This window comes from Pecten maximus, chromosome 3, assembly GCF_902652985.1.
Source record: "Pecten maximus chromosome 3, xPecMax1.1, whole genome shotgun sequence".
In the NCBI taxonomy this organism is placed as follows: Eukaryota; Metazoa; Mollusca; class Bivalvia; order Pectinida; family Pectinidae; genus Pecten; species Pecten maximus.
This window is the reverse complement of record NC_047017.1, coordinates 6,127,500-6,148,552: the sequence shown is the minus strand read 5'-3', so window position 1 is coordinate 6,148,552 and position 21,053 is coordinate 6,127,500. Positions and strand designations below refer to the sequence as shown.

General features: G+C 37.6%; 2 protein-coding genes across 3 annotated transcripts; both read right to left on the bottom strand.

Annotated features, from left to right (window-relative positions):
• Window positions 1-383: 383 nt before the first annotated feature.
• On the bottom strand, window positions 384-7,309 carry LOC117323036. 2 transcript variants are annotated; one of them, XM_033878027.1, is made up of 7 exons: window positions 7,217-7,309; window positions 6,641-6,983; window positions 6,109-6,252; window positions 3,661-4,563; window positions 2,520-2,699; window positions 2,285-2,410; window positions 384-1,549 (listed from the first exon to the last, which is right to left on the bottom strand). In XM_033878027.1, the coding sequence occupies exons 2-7, from the start codon at window positions 6,945-6,947 to the stop codon at window positions 1,335-1,337; spliced, it is 1,875 nt and encodes a 624-aa protein (XP_033733918.1). In that variant the 5' UTR covers window positions 6,948-6,983; window positions 7,217-7,309; the 3' UTR covers window positions 384-1,334. The 2 variants fall into 2 exon arrangements, with proteins under 2 accessions (XP_033733918.1, XP_033733917.1); XM_033878026.1 differs by lacking the exon at window positions 7,217-7,309 and having other exon boundaries at window positions 6,641-7,175.
• A 9,411-nt stretch (window positions 7,310-16,720) lies between these two features.
• LOC117323034 (dynein regulatory complex subunit 5-like) lies at window positions 16,721-21,016 on the bottom strand. The gene is made up of 4 exons (XM_033878025.1): window positions 20,958-21,016; window positions 19,629-19,963; window positions 18,463-19,487; window positions 16,721-17,696 (listed from the first exon to the last, which is right to left on the bottom strand). Exons 2-4 carry the CDS (start codon window positions 19,951-19,953, stop codon window positions 17,469-17,471), a joined length of 1,578 nt encoding a protein of 525 aa, XP_033733916.1. The 5' UTR covers window positions 19,954-19,963; window positions 20,958-21,016; the 3' UTR covers window positions 16,721-17,468.
• Window positions 21,017-21,053: the final 37 nt, after the last annotated feature.

Here is a 21,053-nt window from a genome sequence, read left to right as displayed (position 1 = left end):
CACACTGCCCACTGATAAGATAGGAAAGGTTTGTAACATTTTGTAATAGGTCAATTTTATTTCGTTGTCCGGTATAAAGTTCAACGTGCCTATGTGTGTAAGTATACCTTGTGGTCCCGTGGTTATTGCCACGACTCTTCTTTTTGAGAACGTGACATATAGGACAAATGTCTTCTTTAAAGGTTCTGGTAATACGTTGGTATTGTCAGGATGTGCTTTTGTAAGCACTAGACCAAGGTTTTATGTATGGTCCAGGACAACTTGAGAAAACGTTATACATTATTAATATATATATGTAACGGTTTGATTTTACATACAACCCAGATTCTTGATTATACTTAATAGTACGCGTGCTTTGAACATATAAACCCACAAGAATTAGATACAAGTCCTTCATTTATTCAGCAACCATCACTGGCAATATACAACAGCTAGTAACCATAACTATTTACAGCACAACAGCATAAACCATCTTCCATACCATCGCGGTCATATACGAAGCAGCTATTACCCCAAAACATAGACCCAAAGACTGAAGGAAAGTAACCAGCCAATGGCTTCTGTTTAGTATAAGGAAAGTACAGAAAGGAAAAAGGAAAGTATAGAAGGGAAGTATACAACCAACTTGCAACTAATGAAGTACCAGTCAATGGCCTCTATATCTTCATACAACACACGTACCCGTTACATTCACACATATAAACTAGCACATTTTCCCATTCACAATGGTGCACATAGATTAGCATACACTGTTTTCAATATAAAATACACAATCATACTTACACACATTCCCTAACTAAATTACCCTCATACTACATATATTTTACATTCTAAACAGATATATTTACACTCACAATTAATAATGCAACTATAATTTAACAAAATACTCTCATAGATACACAAATACATACTTCTGCTAAGGGACACAACTCTCAAGCAAAGGGACATAACTCACAAAATATATTCCCGTTACATATAAGTGATGGAACGAATAAAAAATAACTACGCAAAAAAATGAATACGTACTAGTTTATAAATAAAAACAAAAGATAGACTATGTTTATTCAAGCTCCAAATAAACCATACAAGCAATTACTCGTTGCAGAGACGTTTATTATGTAATATATACGTCTGTGTTCGTTGCATGTCTAAGGATAGCAATCCATCTGACCAGATGTTTGCATCAACTAGAGCGCATGCGTCACTTCGTTTAAAGTGAGCTCCCTGAGAGATAAACACTAAGCAGTTTCAAGCAGCAATGTCAATGCCACTTGTGTTCATAAAATACGATTCTGTGAAATTTAAAAGCTTTATGACGCTAAGCACAAATGACGTCATAAATGGTTTCCTCTTGAATCTTGTTCGCCGGAAGTTGCATCTGCGTCATCCAGATCGGGAGGCATGACGACTGTGTCGGGAGCTTCCTGCTTCTGAAGACGATATTTTGCTACAAACGGCATGATGGACTGTCCTACCCCTGACAGTCCAAGGAGACCCCCAGCGAACACAATTGCGTAATAATAGTTTTGTGTGAGCTGGTACAGGCCACCTGGAAATAAAAGAAGTTCTTTGATAGTCACACACAACTGGAAGGTCATTAGAAATGTCTTAAGTGGAATATTCAACCTTAAAAGTGACATTTGTTTCGCGGTGGTTCCGCAACAGTTTTAGAGAGGCAAATCGTGTCCTATAATATGGTCATCATGTGGTGAAATTTGTTCCGCAGACACGACTTATCAGGAAGTTTTCGCCCACGAATGTTTTAGATTTTTTAAAGTTATAATTCAGTGGTGTTATCTACGTTTCCTCTGTTAACTTAACTTCGCTAAACTAGCATAGCGTAGCCTTTTCACTTTAGACTGTTTTCCAGTAAATATTATAATTCTATCAATAATTCAAATAAGTCATCAAATTCATATTTTAACATGATATATACAATGTGTATCTGGAGGAATATATCATATTTGACATTTTACCGTTACTATTTAGTTGTTTCTTTTCGCAGAGTTAATATTTCGCGGTTGCACAAGTAGGAACTAATTGAGGTGTATTACATTTCGGCGAAATACATCCGTGTACTGCAGTAAACAGGGGCATGTTCAATCGATACACTTGTAAATATGATATACATTTATTTATAGTTCACGGTATAATGGTATTCAGTTATTCAGTTAGTGGTATGTTTAATGACCGCGGAAATAGCGAAATTGAATCCCCCACGAATATTACTGAATATACAGTATATGAACTTTGATATATCTAAGAGGTCAAAAAAGCAACTGACCAGCCAGTGGTGGTCCAACCATGGCGGCGGGTCCTTTTGCCATGGTAACTAGTCCAAATGCTGGCGTGAGATTCTCCAATCCAACGTATTCTAGCGTAATCAGCGGTTGTGTGGGACAGGAAAAACCTGGCGAAGAGAAAAGCTTGAATGGCTCATTGCATTCTACATATAGATATATATGTATAAGAAAAACATGCTTTATAAACTAGGAGAAATGTTACCCGGGTGTTCTTACCAACAAAGAAACCGTATATAGCGATAAAAACCGCCAGAGTCTCGAATGACGTGCACAGCCAAAACAGCAAGCAGGCAACTCCACAGGCGATCGAGCCGAGATTACAAACAACCAGCGGACTGAACATCCTTAACGAGGCAAGAAGTCCGCTCCCGAATCTCCCAGCCATATTCACTACACCTATAAAGAAACAAAGCAGTGTAGGTCAACTCATTTATACAATAAGATAATGTTATGTCATCTTTTTGTATTGTAAAAAAGCATGAAACTTTATACAGGATTTCATAACCAACCTTGTATGAGCAAACAAATAAATACTCTTTCGTTTGCATCTATATTTCACAAATGAAAAACGTAGAGAAAAAGTATTCCACAACAAAATGCGAGATTGTGGACATGAAAATTAAAGAGTAATTTCGAAATCGTAATATATAAAATAAGGACAAAGTACGAGCAAAACATAGTTTTGCACGGAAACCATTCAAAAAGTACAAGACCATTTGTTCCAGGAGGACACGCGTCTTTTTCTTTGACGATACAAGCCGTACAAATATAAGTCAACTACGGGTTAAGACACATAACAACCATAACAATATTGTACAAGAAAACAGCCGCTTTCTGAATGAGATGTGGATGTCGCGACTATAAAAATTCCCCATAACCTTCATCTATAAATAGATATATATCCAGATATAGAAAATGCACCTCAGCACAGTTTCGTCCACCACATAACAGAAGAAGGGGACCATCAATAATTACAGAATTCTTTCACATGATTGCTTTTTTGGAGAGATCTTAAACAAACATGGCGGTTAGAATGTGGATCAATGGCCATCTGTATGGTCATCCAGTGTCTATACCGTTTATAAGTCATTTTCGAAAAATTGGATATTTACGATGTGAGCCAAGTTCAGGACGGAACAAACGCTTAGTGATCTACCTTGTTTGTAATCATAATTGCAGATTAATATTATACAGTATTTTGTCTTCATAACTGTAATGTTTACTTCTTAAGTTGACAAGTTCATAATGTCTGTCTCTTTCAGTGGCGAGTGATGTAAATAGACGCTTTACTTTATCTGTCGACCAATCAAATCAACCAGCCAATCAAATCAATCAGCAAATCAACCAATACACTTACCGAAAAGGATGAAGAGCGAAGCTATGTCTTTGCTTTCCAGTCCGATCTGTTCACAGTAATCAGGAATGAACGTCATCGGGATATGTTGTGCCATTTGAGCCATGACTGAACCCGCGACAAGAAGCAGGAAGGCGGGGTCCTTTGTAAATGGTTTAAACGTACATTTCCCGCATCTTACATCACTGTCTGACGTCATATATGACGTATTATCTAAAACACTGATATCTGTCAATACCATCTCCTCAACATGTTTGGAATGAAAGGATTTATTGGACGCATGCGTCTTTAATATATTTGTACTTCCGGTTAGAAAAATATCTGTTCTGTCAAACATGTTCTCTACACAGTTCGGCCTCTGTTTATGCTGCTTTGGTTTTGGGTGATGGACACACTGAAGAGATCGATAAGGACCGATGTGTTCCGATGATATATCCTGTTTATCTATGTAATGGTGCGGTAGACTACGAGTACTGGAATGATCAATGTTCTCAACGTAAACAAATCTATTTGGTGTCCTTCCATTTTGTATTTCATCATTTTGCTTCTCTGGACAATCATTTTTATTAAGAGAACAATATGACCATACGTAATGTTTCACTTGTGAAGAATTCTGTGGATCTGGGTTCGATTCCATAGGGTTACCGTGTCTGCTGTTATTTCCCTGTTCAGGAGAAGGTCGCATAAGCAGTCCAGAAATACTTATGTTCAGCACAAACCCCGCCCACAATAAGAGGACACCCCTCCAGCCGTATTGGCCCATCAGGAACTTGGTCAGTGGCGATAGCACGATGACACCCATTCCACTTCCGGCAGTAATTATGCCTTGCGCGATACCCCGCTTCCTGTCAAAATACGTATTTACCAAAGTGATTGACGGTAGATAGAAGAGCCCACATCCAATTCCTGGAAGGTGAAAACTTTGATAAACACTGATAACATTTACATGAACGACACCAAAAATAATTGTTATAACTGCCTTGTATGATTTAAACGTTTTATTACGATTTTTTTACACATAACTGATTAAATTGCACTTTCATCACGTTAAAGCCACATACTTCCGAAGAAACATATATCAATGTTTACATTTTGAGCTTTTTACAGTTTTCGGACTTGATACATACATATACCTAACAGGTTATCGTGAATCAGAAAATGAAAGAATTGTGTATTTATGAAAGTATACGGGGAATTCCCAAAAATAATAACTACGGCTGTTGGACCAAGTTTCTCTGAAAATGAGCCCCACAATGCAACAGCGGGTTTTACTGTCCATACAAAATGGCGGAACGCCCAAAACGGAGACCTGCGAAAACCCAGACAGATTCTGCCAAAAAAAAAGTTGTTTGGGAGTGTGTGGCTTTAAAATTCACTTGAATGCAACTCTTATGTCTCAAGCTGATACCTACGGTAAACTCACCCACAAATTCTAGTTTGAAGACAATGTGGGCGAGCTTAATTGATGAAAAGACTTCGATCAAAGCATAATTTAAATTGAATTTAAAATGGAATTATTATGACTCAAAACTACTTATTGATAGAACATAAACTGCATCATAAACCTGTTTCGTCCTTTTATGACTCGTCAGTGATATCGATGCTAGGGACATCATACAGATGTTTCGTCCTTCTATGACTCATCAGTTACGTTAGGGACATCATACAGCTGTTTTGTCCTTCAATGACTTGTCAGTGATGTTAGAGACATCATACAGCTGTTTTGTCCTTCAATGACTTGTCAGTGATGTTAGAGACACCATACAGCTGTTTCGTCCTTCTAGGAGTCGTCAGTGATGCTAGGGACATCATACAGCTGTTTCGTCAGTCATGTGAGTCGCCAGTGATGCTATGGACATCATACAGGTGTTTCGTCCTCCTAGGTCTCGTCAGTGATGTTAGGGACATCTTACAGCTTTTTCGTCCTTATAGGTCTCGTCAGTGATGTTAGGAACATCCTATAGCTGTTTCGTCCTTCTAGGAGTCGTCAGTGATGCTAGGGACATCATACAGCTGTTACGTCAGTCATATCAGTCGTCAATTCATTCTAAAAGGACTCGTCAGTGATGTTAGGAACATCCTATAGCTGTTTCGTCCTTCTAGGAGTCGTCAGTGATGCTAGGGACATCATACAGCTGTTTCGTCAGTCATATCAGTCGTCAATTCATCCTAAAAGGACTCGTCAGTGATGCTAAGTGCCTGAGTTGCTTGTTACTGGGAGGCGACGGATGAAACTCAACATCGATGAAAAGAAACGCCAATTGGAACATTGGATCTTATAATTCTAAAATTATTGAAAGTAATAATGGGCATGTCTGAGGTCTGAGTAGTTAAACAATTTGGGTACCATATTGATTTTGATATTTATAAAATCCGAATTATTTCATTCAAGCAAAAGAGTACATTCTCTACCTAAAGTCTGTTTCAATAAAGTCCCACTATATATCTTACCTGTAAGAAGACCGTGAGTGAAGAAGAGGGCCGTGATAGACTGGGCGCTGAAGCTACATACAAAGCCCACGCTAGTTACAAAAGATCCCAGTACTACTATCTTTCGAACTCCGAACCTCCGGATCAACTTGCCACACACGGGACCTGGAAATGGTCAGAATATAATGCCATAGTCTTCATTTTGACCGAAGTTGAATTCATTTTTTTTTTTAAATATTTTTGAGATCGTGTTATGTAGGTTGGCCAACAGAAGCCGGAAAGTATTTAGTCATGTAGATAGATTTTTAATTAATCAATTAATTTATTCATTTTTTTTTTAAATATCTATAGTGTTTTGAACGAATATGCTCGGGTTTAATACAAATAAATTAATAAATTAATAAAACGTAATTAAACGCAAAAATCCTCAAGATGTTGAGTACATACTCACGTACTCAAGCCTAAGAAACTGTGATGTATTCGAAAAGGAATGGACGAAATCAGCTAAGAAAATTCTCACAACTTTGAGTGACGTCATAACACGACGGCTTACCTAGGAAACAGGACATTCCGACCACGAGAGAACCGGGAAGTGCTGTGATGGCAGGTTCCGCCCCAAAATTGGCGAGAAGATCTGGATACAGGAGGCCATATATCGATATAAGTCCATCCAGGCAGAACATGTTAAAGAAGCTCGCGCCAACAATCACCCATCCGTAACCGCCCTCCTTCATCTTGACGTCAGACATATTGGAACGTCCAGAATCTGTGTCTAGTTGCGCTTTCCCGTTAGGACGGGACCCGGATTCCATGGACATAATCGGATTTCTCCCTTCTTTGTCATCGCTTAAATCGGTCATTCCGTTGTGTAATTCTTCAGCCTTTACAACATGTTTCTGTAAACACAACATCAGTATCCAACCATCTTAAAGTGTCCCGTGAAGTACAAACCTTAATAAAAAAAACTTAACAGTACAAGGTGACATGCACTATGTGAATTTTCTCGTGGCCAGGGCAGATATGAAAGGTCATTGAGATAAGGTCGTTGACACGCTACACACACATGAGTAACACACTTGCGGGTCTGTAATGTAATGTGTGGTTACGTATTCTATCATAGAGAACTTACCGATATATTGTTTTCTTTGTTCCTAGCATGACAATGCAGATTATGTTTAGTTCTTTGTGACGACCAACAATTAGGAATGACACTCGAACTCTCCACTCGCCAATGTTTTGTTACCTATAAACACCTTACCGAGGTGATTACATCACCTATTGTTATGTCAGGAAAAGTTCACTTACATGTCCACCGTGGAGAAGGTCAACGGACCTGTATCTGATAGCTCATTTGCATCGAACTGTATAACATGTCCGTTTTATGTGTGTCAATAAAAATGATAATGATATATTGTTTTCTTTGTTCCTAGCATGACAATGCAGATTATGTTTAGTTCTTTGTGACGACCAACAATTAGGAATGACACTCGAACTCTCCACTCGCCAATGTTTTGTTACCTATAAACACCTTACCGAGGTGATTACATCACCTATTGTTATGTCAGGAAAAGTTCACTTACATGTCCACCGTGGAGAAGGTCAACGGACCTGTATCTGATAGCTCATTTGCATCGAACTGTATAACATGTCCGTTTTATGTGTGTCAATAAAAATGATAATGAATAAATAGTTCTTCATTATATCCTTGCTCGAGTAGCTTTCACTGCCAAATAGTAGTTTCTCTAAGGTTAGAGGCCAATATTTATGGAGGTTAGTCAGCATTCGTAATCGTTGGTCAGTATATTTTGTGCACGTGAAGAAGAAATGGTGAGAGTTTTCATTGGGGTATCCGCTTGTACAATTTGGAGAATCGATAAGATTGACATTGAACAGGTCTTCGTTTTAAGTCACATACTCCCGAAGAAACATATTTCAATGTTTACATTTTGAGCTTTTTAACAGTTTTCGGACTTGATACATAGCTAACAGACTATCATGAATCAGAGACTGAAAGTAAATATGTATGATTGTATGAAAGTATACCGGGGAATTCCCATAAATAATAACTGTGGCTGCCGGACCAAGTTTCTCTGAAAATTAGCCCCACAATGCAGCGGCGGGTTTTACAGTCCATACAAAATGGCGGGACGCCGAAAGCGTTGACCTTGGAAAACGCAGACAGATTCTGCCATAAAATGACGCAAAAGTGAGTGGAATCGGCAAAACCCGAGTAAAAGGGAACAGACTCCAATTCCGATTTTGTCGGGCGTCTATTTGATTGCTGGTTAGCTTTTGAATATTGTCAACTTCACGTATCTAAAATTGTATCGATGTTTTTGTTGTATCCATATTGCTACATTTTAAAATTAAGTATTTAAATGTAAACTATATCTATGTTTGTTTATTTTGTTCCGTTATTACGCGAATATTCTGTTGATATATATTTAACTGAAAGCATCGTTAGGCAAAGTTCACGTATACTTGATATGTAAACAACGGCCATGTGTTTAGTTTATGTGCAGAGCGCGTTGTTATAGCCTCGTTCTCGGCTCCGTGACAAATCTCGCGATAAATATGTTACTTTTATACACTGATGTCTCAAGGACTCCCTCGGTCAAGCGTCCAGGCCAGTGGTCATTTTAATGTTAGGAGAGCGTGAATGAGCATCTAGGATTGCCATTAATACGTGTGTGCAACTTGAATTAAAGGTTGTTTGGGAGTATGTGGCTTTAAGGACATGTGCCGCAGCCTATTAGGTAGGATATTCAATTTCCGATCACCAGTCAGATAAAAATCAGGTACTTTATATGTCTCGTATTTTTTTCCGTAAAATACTTCTAAAGATATTAAAAGAAGGTACATTTTTAATGTTTGTGTCTAATTCGTTCCAAAGTCTTACAGTAGAAGGTATGAATGAGAGGTTGGTAGTTCTTAATCGATTATTTGGAATAGTATAGTTATCAATATTTCTTAAGTTAAACGGCGTTACAGTGGATACATGTGGTGGGAGAATATATTTAAGGTAAGAAGGGGTCATATTATTGTGAATTTTATAAAAAAAAAAAAAAAAAAAAGTTGAAGCTTGCGGCTGGTGCGACGTTCTGACAATGTTTCCCATCCAGTTTCAAAATACAAGGACTCGCTACCGTTGCAAATGACGGCAAACCAGTGACAATATGCGCCGCTTGCAATTGTAGTTTTTCTAGTTTGTATGCATCGGCAATTGAACATCCGTCCCAAACTTCGCGACAGTATTCTAAAGTGGAAGAATAAAAGTTAAATAAATTCTATTTTATGTTTTACGGTTTAATGTGAATTTAAGTTTCCGAAGTATTCCTATCTGTTTCATAGCACTTTTACAGATGTTGTCAATGTGGTGCGTCGATTTACAGTTGGCACCTAGAAAAATACCTAGATGTTTATGGTGTTCGAAAAGGGGGCCGCGGTGGCCGAGTGGTTAAGGCGTCCCGGCACTTTATCACTAGCCCTCCACCTCTGGGTTGCGAGTTCGAAACCTACGCGGGGCAGTCGCCAGGTACTGACCGTAGGCCGGTGGTTTTTTCTATGGGTACTCCGGCTTTCCTCCACCTCCAAAACCTGATACGTCCTTAAATGGCCCTGTAGGATGTATGTTTAACACGACGCTATTCTCAGCCGCTGTATATTTATATTACTCAACCGCCAATTACGTTACAAAACTGTGTGGTTAAGCTCCTGGTCCATGGCATTGCTCAGGTGTACTATCGAGTCCCTATGCGCAGCCGTATGCCCGAATATGTTCGAAATTTCCAACAAAATAAAATTGATTACTTTGACTTGCATTGTGTGTGACCCACCTCTCGGATAGATTACGAATTTTGCATGATTTTTCGTACGCAAAGGGCAACATTATTTTTCTAGCTGCTAATATGCGCATGCCGAGCGTATTCCGTACGCAGCCAACTTACGTACTTCCGACGACTGCCCAGCTGTTCATACAGTTCATGCTATAGGGACCTGGGAATTTGCTATGTGTACGTGTGACACAATTTCATTTTTTTGGGGGGGGGGGGGGGGGGGGGGGGGGGGGGGGGGGGGGAGGCTAGTTTAAAGTTCGATAAAATGACGTCCCCGGTCTAGTAAACGGTGGAAGGACATCGTTGACTATAATATATAATGACCTAAATTTAATTTAGCCCCCAAAAACGTCTGAAAATGTGCTGACACACAAAGCAAGGTCCAACAACACGTAGACAGTAACAAATTCTCGGACCCCTGTAGCTCGTGCCAGGAGATTAATGTACTCTGCACGTACTGCACGTGTCGCCCGATGAGGGACCGATGCACTGTGTTCTGCGCAGTGTATTTTTTTTCTACCTGCCCCAAACTATCAGGCGTACTGTGCGCATGCGGCGTACATAAAACGTACCAAAAACCATTGTGATGCACATGAAACAAATGTTACTAGGATACACAGAATTGTAACAGGGACCAAAATATATACCCAGTGCGTTATTACGACCACGTGTACTTGTATGACCTCAAAAGAGGATTCTCAATGGGTCATAAGAGGAAATCTGAAGATACAAGAAAGATATAGCCTGCAAAGATGAACTGATTGTACATTTATAAAACGTCTTTTATTTTCGACAGAAAAAGCAATCACAGACTTATGGATAATTGAAGTTGTGTTCTTTAAGGTGAAAATAGCTGCTATCAAAACTATTATATCAAAACTAGGCCTAAACAGAAAAACCACAAATGAAACGAGGCCCAGAGGGCCTGTATTGCTCACCTGGAATCATAATTCACCAAATACAAATGTATGACAAAAATTTCTATCTGAAACAGCACTTTCCCAGTTAAGGATCTAAAATTTAAACGGTATATTAAAGAACTTCGTCTATATCAATAGATAAACTATGAATTGACCAACTTTAAAAAGTGTATTAATTAAGTTTCATCCTGCTAGTAGAAAACAGAGCGATAGTTAGCGGTTACGGTCGTGGTATGTTTTGATGCCATTTACATTGGCCCGAGCACGGTAATACATGAACATATATATGCGAATACTCCGCAAAAACATATGTAAACATTGACCCAATACAAATATACACTCCTACAGTGGTGATATCGGGGCGTCGGCATTAGAACACAGGAATTTGACACACATTTCATACCTAATGCCCATATTGAACTGGACCGCGATTTGGAAAATGTGCTTTTAAAAGATAAGGATTTGTTCTATAGCGGTTAAGGACCTGCGTGCGATAGGTCAGACATTTCTTAGGGAATATATATCGTTATTCTATAAATATAACATTGTTAGATATATTAATATCTAACATACATGTATGCTCTATATCAAACAGCACATATACGTTGATTAGAGTTACTGTGTATACATTATTCATTTATTAGGGAGAATTAGAAAATGTCTGAGACATAAATGCCCCCCGCTTCCACTTGACAACCCACACATTTTGGAGAGGATCGCATCAGCTGTTCCCGAGATTTGCTAGTTTATTTGCGTCAGGACGAAATGGGACGGGACGGACGATGGGTAACACTATAACCCCCCCCCCCCCCCCCCCCCCCCCCCCCCCCCCACCCCCCCCCCCCCCCCCCCCCCCCCCTTTCATGACGGGGGCATAAAAATCAATATAGACGTTATATGATACTCTAGTTTTATATATCACTATGCACTTTATGTTTTGTTTAATTGATTTAAGCAGTAATTTACCACATGCGTTGACCAAATAATACCCACTAATTAAACAACCAATTAATTCACATACCACCTTCCGGGTCACATAATATACTTCTCAGAGTTATAAGTAATATTACCTCGATATGTCCCGATCAATACACGGCTCCGTGAAACTTCGGTGTCTGTGAACACTCAGTAACACAATCAATAACGGCGACTTGGACACTTGCCAGGGCTAAAATACATTCATTCTCTCCAAGTGTAAAGTAAACAGCTGTTTGAGTACTGACAATCTCATTGTTCTTACATAATTATACAGTGTTTTTTTGTTTATATCCCTGCTTCTGCCGTGCAACTCATGAATTATTCCGTCTCATAATCATTCATTAACATCCTAAATTGTATTCCTGATCCGTGTACACCTCTGGCTCTGGTTGTACTTATACAGTGGAACTTCGTTAACTCGACTGACGAAGTACTTCGAGTTAAGCGGGGTATTCGAGTTTTCCGAGTTCGAGTTAACGAAGTTCCACTGTATATTCATATTACGTAAATTGCCTTGGGATGGTGCGTGCACAAATACCTTACGTTGACGGATTTCGGCGGACGAGATTACTTATGGATGCATTCTCTTGTCCAGTGTTTTTTTAATTTTGACAAGGATTTTATTTCCGTTCATTCCGTCGCTAAAAAAAGACATGCGCAAAGAAATCTACTGATAAATTATAGGGAAAATATGTGCACGGGATTAATCGCGAATTCACCACTAGTATATATGTGTGACCGTCCCCCGGGAAAAAAACACTTGTTGTGCGCAGCAGTCAAGGGATGAGTTGGGGACACACACACACAATTTTCGTTGAAAAGCATTAAAACTAAATTATACTACTTTAACTGAAATAGAGATATTAAAAAATAAAAAAAGAAAAGGCAGAGCAGCTGAACAGAATGGTGTTAAACAATCCAAATATTAAAAACCGAGACAGAATTATTTACGACCCGATTACTTATATAAGATATATCATAGGAAAATGGATATAAAACGACCAGGATTTCGATAAGATGCCCCATAAATCTTATCTACGAAAAAACGGACTTCCCACATTAGCTGTTGTTTAATTCTTACAAAAGTAAAAAAAAAAAAAAGTTTTAAAAACGAAATATTACTGCGTGCGAACGACTGACTTACCAACAGAAAAATACAATGATATCAATAATGCAGCTTAACATGACCGTAATGGGTTTTTTTCGAACGCAATAATTTTATTTTCATCATGCCTCTCCTAACCACCGTATGACTGATAAAGTCCAATTTTTATGCAAGTTCCTGTGCGTAAGTGCTCCTTCTGCGTCAGTTATCGAAGGAAACTTTAATTGCTCAGCCACATCACGTTCCGTGTGTTAGTCATAGATTGCCATAATGGAAGGATAGACTTTATAAAGAGAATAATAAATATCGTGTGATGCGTAAAACACTATTTTTAGCAGTTTTAAAGTGAGTGACAATTGTAGTTGTAAGGTTTAACCAGTTTAAGGTTCAACAAGTCTACAGCATTCGTCACCCTAAACTTCAACTTCCAAATGTGACGTGTTTAAAAACCACGATTTCATTAAACATCCGATTAAGATATAAAGAGTAGTTTGGAAAGTGAATTGAATTTAACAAAATGATAAAACTCTATGTATGATGTGTCTTTGTATTCACAGGGGCTTGGCACGAATCCCCAGCCCATTATCCATATATAAAATGTACGCATCTTTTTCATACATTATATAGACCGTGGGTTGGAATTAGTGTCAAGTCCCTGTGCTTGTATTCACACGTACGCGTCTTAAAGCATACCATTTATGCGTCTAGACTCTTCTGAAAAGTGTCACTATGTTTAAAACTATTTAAAGTCTCTCCGTGCTTTTATAACACATAATTTTTGACCAAATTACAAAAGTATGTTGAATGATAGAATTTATACCCAAATGATGAAATAATATGAGAATCGATACCGGAGTTTTCCATAATTGCAATTAAAACCGAGAAACTACCTATCGATGACGGTGCCCCACTCTCTATATGTAAACAGAAATCGTCCGTCCGTCATCCAAATCTTCCTTGAAGGACGAAAAAGCCGGTATTTATTCATCATTCGGCACATAAAACAAAACATCGAGATTGTAACAAGTCTAAATGAATTACGCAGGGTTCTGACAATTCTCCGAAATTTAATACTCTACACATTACGACGGGTCTAAATAGTACACCTATATACTTTGAAAAGTCCACGTCCTGGTCCTGTGCAAAATCGTTTCTTTCGATATCTGTTAAAGAAGGATGTTCTCTTTCGAAATAACAGAGAAATCGCTATAAAATACCATAAAATGTATCTGTATGTATTTCACTGTGGTATAGGTGTTAAATGGTCCAGTCCCCGTGTGGACCCAAAGTGAACTTTCTATAACCTGTCTTTTCCTTACACTGTTAACATCACCTTACAATCATGTTAATGTGTATAGCATGTCCAACACGTAACAATACCTTATGTATCACGTGATCTATAAAGTGTGTTGATCAATCTTGATCACAAGTTTTCGTGCAAACTACTTTGACCGGGTCAGAATACAGCTGAGAACGTGTTATATTCCAGTATTTGGACCAAATCCAGCATGAAGGTGCCATTTTTACCAACTGCCACCTTCAGTAATACAATTTATCAAACTCTTATCAAAGTAACTGTTTTAGTTAACTAAGCCTAGAACATCACTTTGTCATATTATATTCAAGTAGCATATCTGATCTAAATACTTTTTTTTCAAATGCGTCATTCAAAAAATCACGAGTTAAAATTTTCTCAAATCTGAAGTAGGTTTTTTATTACATTTTTACCAGTGAAATATCAAAAATTATTCATTCTATAAAAGTGATATTTTACTAGTGAAAAATATAACTTTTGCTGATTTGACCAATCAAATTAATGATTAGAAAATACCAAAATAATTGACCAATCAGAAAGCCCGACATACATGTATATCTCAGCACCTGGACAGGGGGAAGTACATTTTTTGTTTACAAATTATCGCTGTAGGCCTAGTTAGCATACGGGGTTGGTTTTTCGTTGTGGCTAATATTAGATATGTCTCGTGTGGCTAATATTTAGATATTTTTCACTCGTGCTGCGCACTCGTGAAAAATATCAAAATATTAGCCCCACTCGTGAAATATATTTGGTATTACTGAAAACACTGTTAGATATCCTCTATGTCCTTTTTTTACGGGAGAGTCAGACTAGCATATAAAGACGACGAAAGTTTCATATACAATGTACATATTTTAGTGGTAATCTTATTTTCGCGGTATACGTATTGCGCTAAGATATATAAATGATAATGTGAGCTTACCAATTCATCATTACACTAATCTTTCAAAATTTGATGATGCGCTTATTTTGGTTTTGCGCTAAAATTTTGAGTACGCCAGAATAAGTATCTTTGCAGTATTCTTGAGCCAAAAGTTACCGTGACGAAGATAAATATATCTTAAATACTCTCAGACTCTAGTTTCTTTCTAGCTCTGAAATGTTTTATAAATAACTGGTACCAGTTCTTCTTGTCATTTTGAATCACTCCCTGTTGTAAATCCGTTACTGCTGTGGCAAATTTTAGAAAGAAATAATTACAAAGGTGAAAATGTAGTGTTAATTTAAGATCAGCTATTTTCTTCGTGTACTACATGTATCTAAGGTGTTCTTGTTCAAATCACAGGTCTTGAGAATTAGTTACAGTCTACATGCATTTGGACCTTCCCTAGTGTGTGTATCACATTTTGAGACGTTTTGGGGGCTATAATAAAATTCGGTAAAAATGACATCGCGGTATTCGTATATATCACAGAAAGGGAGGAAAGCTCTTTGTGACAAAAAAAAAAGAAAAAAGAAAAAGAAAAAAAAAATCGACCCCGCCTGCGTTTCTCCAAAACTTCTCAAAATATGCTTAACATAGTAGGGAAGGTTCAAATACATATTAACTGAAGTCCAAGTGGTTCAAATGAAACCCTCCTCCATTGTCTGCCGTCAGTCCTTAATCACTCCTTATTTATACACATGATGGAGAGACCCCTCGATAGCCGTTTTCCTGAAAATGGCCGAAAGGGGGCCTTCTTGGATTTTCACAAATTAAGTTTGTTCTTAATATTTTTCAGATTCCGTCTTTATCTGTCGTTTTTTGGCTAGATAAATTGTACCAGAAAACCAAAATGGCCACTGCACCAGACGACATTCTTGGAAGTGTTGCATGTATGTTTTCCGGATTTCACATAACGGTTTCCCTAAAGTCCCTATAGTTCTGCACGTTTGATTTAGAGACTGACCAGTAACAATAATTCCTAATGGCATCCATCTTGGATTTGACATTTAAATTTTGGTTTTGGTTTCCCCTTTTCTAAGAAAGTGCTTAATTCTTCTTTCAGATATTCTATGTGCAAGTTATTCTTAGCCCATAGTAGACTATATACAGTCGTGTCAGTTGAAGTTTGGGTCTTATTAAAGTACAGTAGTATTTTGTTGATACCGAAAATGCATTTCAGTATTTGACCTAATAATTATGTTAAACTATGTAATTGGAAAAGATTCATTGTGAAATGGGGATGGAAAAAATAACATTTTGTGTTCATTTACATATCTTTTTGTAGTGATAACAATCCAGGGTCTTAGCATGGCTAAAAGATTGAAAATTATGTAGATCAATGAGGTAAGGAAATTTTTATGTCTCCATTAGCACACATCTTCTTTTCCTGAACAAATTTGGGTGTGTGCTGAAACGGGACAGGTGTGATTAGGGTATTAGAATGAGGTAGAGGAAAGAAGAGAAAATATCGAAGTCATGAAGAAATAATGAAGGTAATAACGGATGGCCCTCTGGGATCCTTTGTGTAATAAATACAATTAAAAATTTCTGTAATTTCTGTAGTTATAAAGTTTATTAACAAAATAATTCAATCTTCAAGATACATGATATTATTATAGAGAACTTTTGTTCTGCAGTGCACACACTAAAGCATGTATACAAAAACAGATTTTAGATACTCTAGATTTGGAAATAATTTAGCACATTTGTACTGCATCTAACATAATTTTTCATTATTAACAAATGAAATTTACACATAAATGTAGAATTAAGCAGGATATATTAAGATTTTTTCAGGATTTTATTACAGATGGATTTTTTTTAACCATATATACAATGACCTAGCTTCAATATCAACATATTTTTGCATGCTGCATACAAATTCCTTTAAGCAAATTATAATTTCATAATTTGGCACTGCTCTGGATCTGATACACATGCCACAAATAGGCAACAAGGGTATAATTCTCCCCTGACAAAGATAATTGATTGCAGAGTTATTTCCCTTTCCAGGCACCCACCCCGCCACCCTCCTTACCCCAATTGATAAGCAATTTTGAAAATATCATTATTACATGTACACCCTTGTGCTTACCAACGTATACAATGTCTTAAACATGACATTTTCCCATTGTTTCTTTTATGTGCTGTATATACAACAACTTCTTAATTGTTTGTGTCGAAACAGCTGCATCAAGTATATACGTCCAGCAGATTCCACTCTGGTCCACAGTAACACATTGTGTAAAGAAATATATCCCTATAACTCCCTTTCATTGTCTTATCATCAACAAAACATCTAGGCTTTTTGCACAATGGGTTTAAATCTATGTGCAGCCTGTGGCTGAATTTTCTTGGATGGCGGAGCCTGGTCGACGATTTTGGATTCCCGTTCTCGTTCTTGGTTACGATGAAGAATCTGTTTGATGCAATACTCGGCCTCCTGACCACTGTCCGTCAGAGTCAAATCCATGTGGGTTATCGAGGTGTTATCCTCCATACCTTCCTGAATCTGTTTACCACCATCCTGAAACACAAAAACAGCGTTATTTAAATATGTTAATTATCTTACATAAGAAAAGTTTGTAATATATTAGGAGAAACGGACACTTCAATTTTTACAAATGACATAAAATTGGAAATAGTCTATAGAGACATTCATGAATGCCCCACTAGTATGCTAATTAGTACTAATGTTTGACAAAAATACACTTTTTGTATGATTTATAAAGCAAACTCATCATTCAAGGTATTCTGAAAACTTTAAGTGACCTTGACCTTATAAATTCTCATAAATGACCGATCTGATTGAAATACATCATTATCATACATGTTTTGTAGCATTGTGTATATAACAATATGTATAAAAGTTAGCTTTATCAGGATTATTATGGCTGTTACTACAATGTCAGAAATGATTTCTAAACCAATTTTACATATGATTGATATGCAAGTTGTACCAAAGAACAAAAAGTAGATTTTGATATTTCACATTTGTTCATATTTTTGTGATTTTATTTTGAATTAATATATTGCATATTTCCAGAATATATTTATAGTGTGGATATGCTGGGATATGTTGTAAGGAAAATGATAACAAAAATTGATAGAATAAGAAATACATGTAAATAAAAAGTATCAATTTTTTTTTTACGATTATTATGTGTTAATTTTTCAAATTGTTTTTTTTTTCTATTAAAAAATTGGGACTGTCTATAATCTAGGTTGTGTATAGTTCACTTAAAATGAGGAAGAATTATCCTTTTACTATCAATTACTCTGATAAATATTACCTGAGCAAGTTTATTACAAGTCAGATCAATGGATCTGAGTGTTGTATTCTGTATGACGACCTGGGACAAGATGGCCGCTGTTGGTTCAGCCATGTCATTACTTCCGAGGTTGATGGTTGTCAGAGTACTGTTACGCAATAGGGCGCGACAGATGGCCTGCCCCCCTTCATCCCCGAGGCGGTTCAGTCGCAGGTTCAACATATCTAGGGTAGTGTTCTTGGTGAGAGCGTGAGCGATTGCCTGTGCTCCTGCGGCTCGAATGTCATTATCACAGAGGTTCAGCTTAACTAGCTGACTATGGTTGTTCAGAAACTTTCCGACGGCTCGTGCACCACGATCACCGATGAGATTGTGTGATAAGTCAAGTTCTGTGAGTCCTGGGTGATCCAGAATGTGACTTATGAGAACACGAACTTTGTCATCGTCCACTTTACTACGGTGAAGCCTGAACACTTTGAGTCCTTTGCAGGCTGCCACACACTGTGCTAGCTGTAAACAGTCTCTTGCAGTGAAGTTAAACAGATTCCATTCAAAGTTCATACCACAGTCTCTCACGCCATATGTCAAATGTAGCTCCTCAATGTTGGGGAGAAGTTTAAGAACAGGACCAAAGTTAAAGTGGTCACACTCCGGTTCATCTCCAGTGTCACTCCCGGCATCAGAAGAGTCATCAAAATCAGGTCCCTTGGGAGCCTCTCTGACTGGTGGAAGTAACTGACGAATATCAATCTTTTTAACATAATTTGCAGATAGAGGAAGTGTATCATTCAATTCTGAAATATCTGTTGTTTCTGGGATAAAATTTTCAATGATGGATTGCAGGTTCCTTTCAAAGTACATTCTTTTCCAGTTGTTGCCAAAAGCAGCAACATCACATATTTCCCAGCGTGCTTTGCAGCATCTTTTCCAGTAGCCTTCATCATCAACCAAATTTGCTGTGATTTTTAAGGGCAGATCTGTTGATATTCTTTCTAGCACTTTGTCTTTGTGTTTTGGCAGCAAATCATTTAATATTTTTGAGTTATCTGAAAAAGATTAAAAAAAATACAAATTTATCACAAGGCACCAAAACAATATATCTATGATGCATTTAATAAATCAATTATTCATTTCTTACAATGGTTAAAATGATCAATAAAAATGAAGAATTTGGAAAAATGTCTTACTTTCAAAATTTGTTACAACATGCTTCACACAAAGCTCTGCCAGTAGAGGGACTGTAGCCAGTGACCATTCTGAATCCTCAGCAATGATACGCCTCATGTTCCTCCAATCAGCGGCTGGGTTATCCTTGGTCGACCCTGATGGGGATGGCGGGACACCACTCTTTTTGCTTCCTGCTCCACTTTTGCCACTCTTTCCAGACTGAGCAGACCCAGCCCTAGAAGCAGGTTTGGACCCTCCCTGACTTTTAGGGCCACTACGGGTACTCTTGGCCTCTTCCTCGCCAGTTTTTTCACCCCCATCCGCTGCTGGATCAGCATCTGCCATTTTTGATATCCTGAAAACAAAACAGCATTCTAGATTACAAAGAAACATCGAATATCAAGCAGGGCTTTTCCTCACTGGTTTGGGAAAGGGCCTTTTTGTCTCATTTTGGGAAGAAGATTGGTGAATTGGGAAAGATTTTTTCAGGAGTAAACTGCAAATTTTGGGAATTTGGCTTAAATATGAAATAATTTCAATTGGGAATGGGGCCCATTAACGGCCCCAAAAAGCCCCCAGAAAAAGCCCTGTCAAGGTAATTCTTCTCTATCAACATGATTAAGTATAAGTACAAGTATTCTTGTATGTATAATTCATTTAATAAAAAATAAAAAAAAAAAAGGAAAAAAAGAGTTCCTGTTTGTATCAGTACAGAAGTTGCCCAATTGTTGTAAAGATGCAGTCTTGCCAGAGTTTCCTTTTTCTCTGACACCAAACTTGGATATATTCTGACAGATACACCAGACATCTGTCAGAATGACCAAGTCTGGTGTCAGACACGGGAATACAGAGGTAAAATATTGTATATATTTGACAAGATGTTATTCTTATATACTTTTTTGTCTAATGAAATGGAGTCAGACCCATACTGAGAGTGTCAGTATGGGTATAATTTCGCATTACCTGAACCTACATTTTACATGTAACCATAGTTCAACAGTACTGTCAGTGAGCCCCATGTGGTTATTTTGCATAGACGCTTATGGCAACCATTATATGACACAAATTTCAAAGAACTTCAGAACCGTATGCTATGTGGAGGTTCGAATAGATTGTAATGCTGTTGTCAAATACAGTTACGTTTCAATCGGTGTGTATATACGGTTAAGTTACTAAACTTACTGCATCTACAACTGTACTGACGTTTAAATGTCTGATTCGACAGTTTCTGAAACGATTTGAAATGCCAGATATTTGTTAAATGATTTTTGATTATGCGTGGAACTCAAATACGCAGCATATGTGAATTGATACATTAAGAAATGTGACTTTTTGTCAATATTTCTTACCGATATGACAGGACTTTACCTTCAGCTTGATCACGTCGTTATGGAAACACCGGAAGTAGAATCTTCAGCACGCGAGTTTACATCCGGGCTTTGGCA

What these genes read in the sequence shown, in the direction of transcription:
- LOC117323036 (XM_033878026.1), bottom strand. Translation starts at nt 6,998, where the DNA reads ATGTTGTGTTTACAGAAACATGTTGTAAAGGCTGAAGAATTACACAAC. An exon ending in CGGAATGTCCTGTTTCCTAG is followed by an intron (nt 6,253 to 6,640) that starts GTAAGCCGTCGT and finishes GACCATTTCCAG; the next exon opens with GTCCCGTGTGTGGCAAGTTG. An exon ending in TTCGCTCTTCATCCTTTTCG is followed by an intron (nt 2,700 to 3,660) that starts GTAAGTGTATTG and finishes GTTTCTTTATAG; the next exon opens with GTGTAGTGAATATGGCTGGG.
- LOC117323034 (XM_033878025.1), bottom strand. Translation starts at nt 19,953, where the DNA reads ATGGCAGATGCTGATCCAGCAGCGGATGGGGGTGAAAAAACTGGCGAG. An exon ending in TGTTGTAACAAATTTTGAAA is followed by an intron (nt 19,488 to 19,628) that starts GTAAGACATTTT and finishes AATCTTTTTCAG; the next exon opens with ATAACTCAAAAATATTAAAT. An exon ending in CTTGTAATAAACTTGCTCAG is followed by an intron (nt 17,697 to 18,462) that starts GTAATATTTATC and finishes TTTGTGTTTCAG; the next exon opens with GATGGTGGTAAACAGATTCA.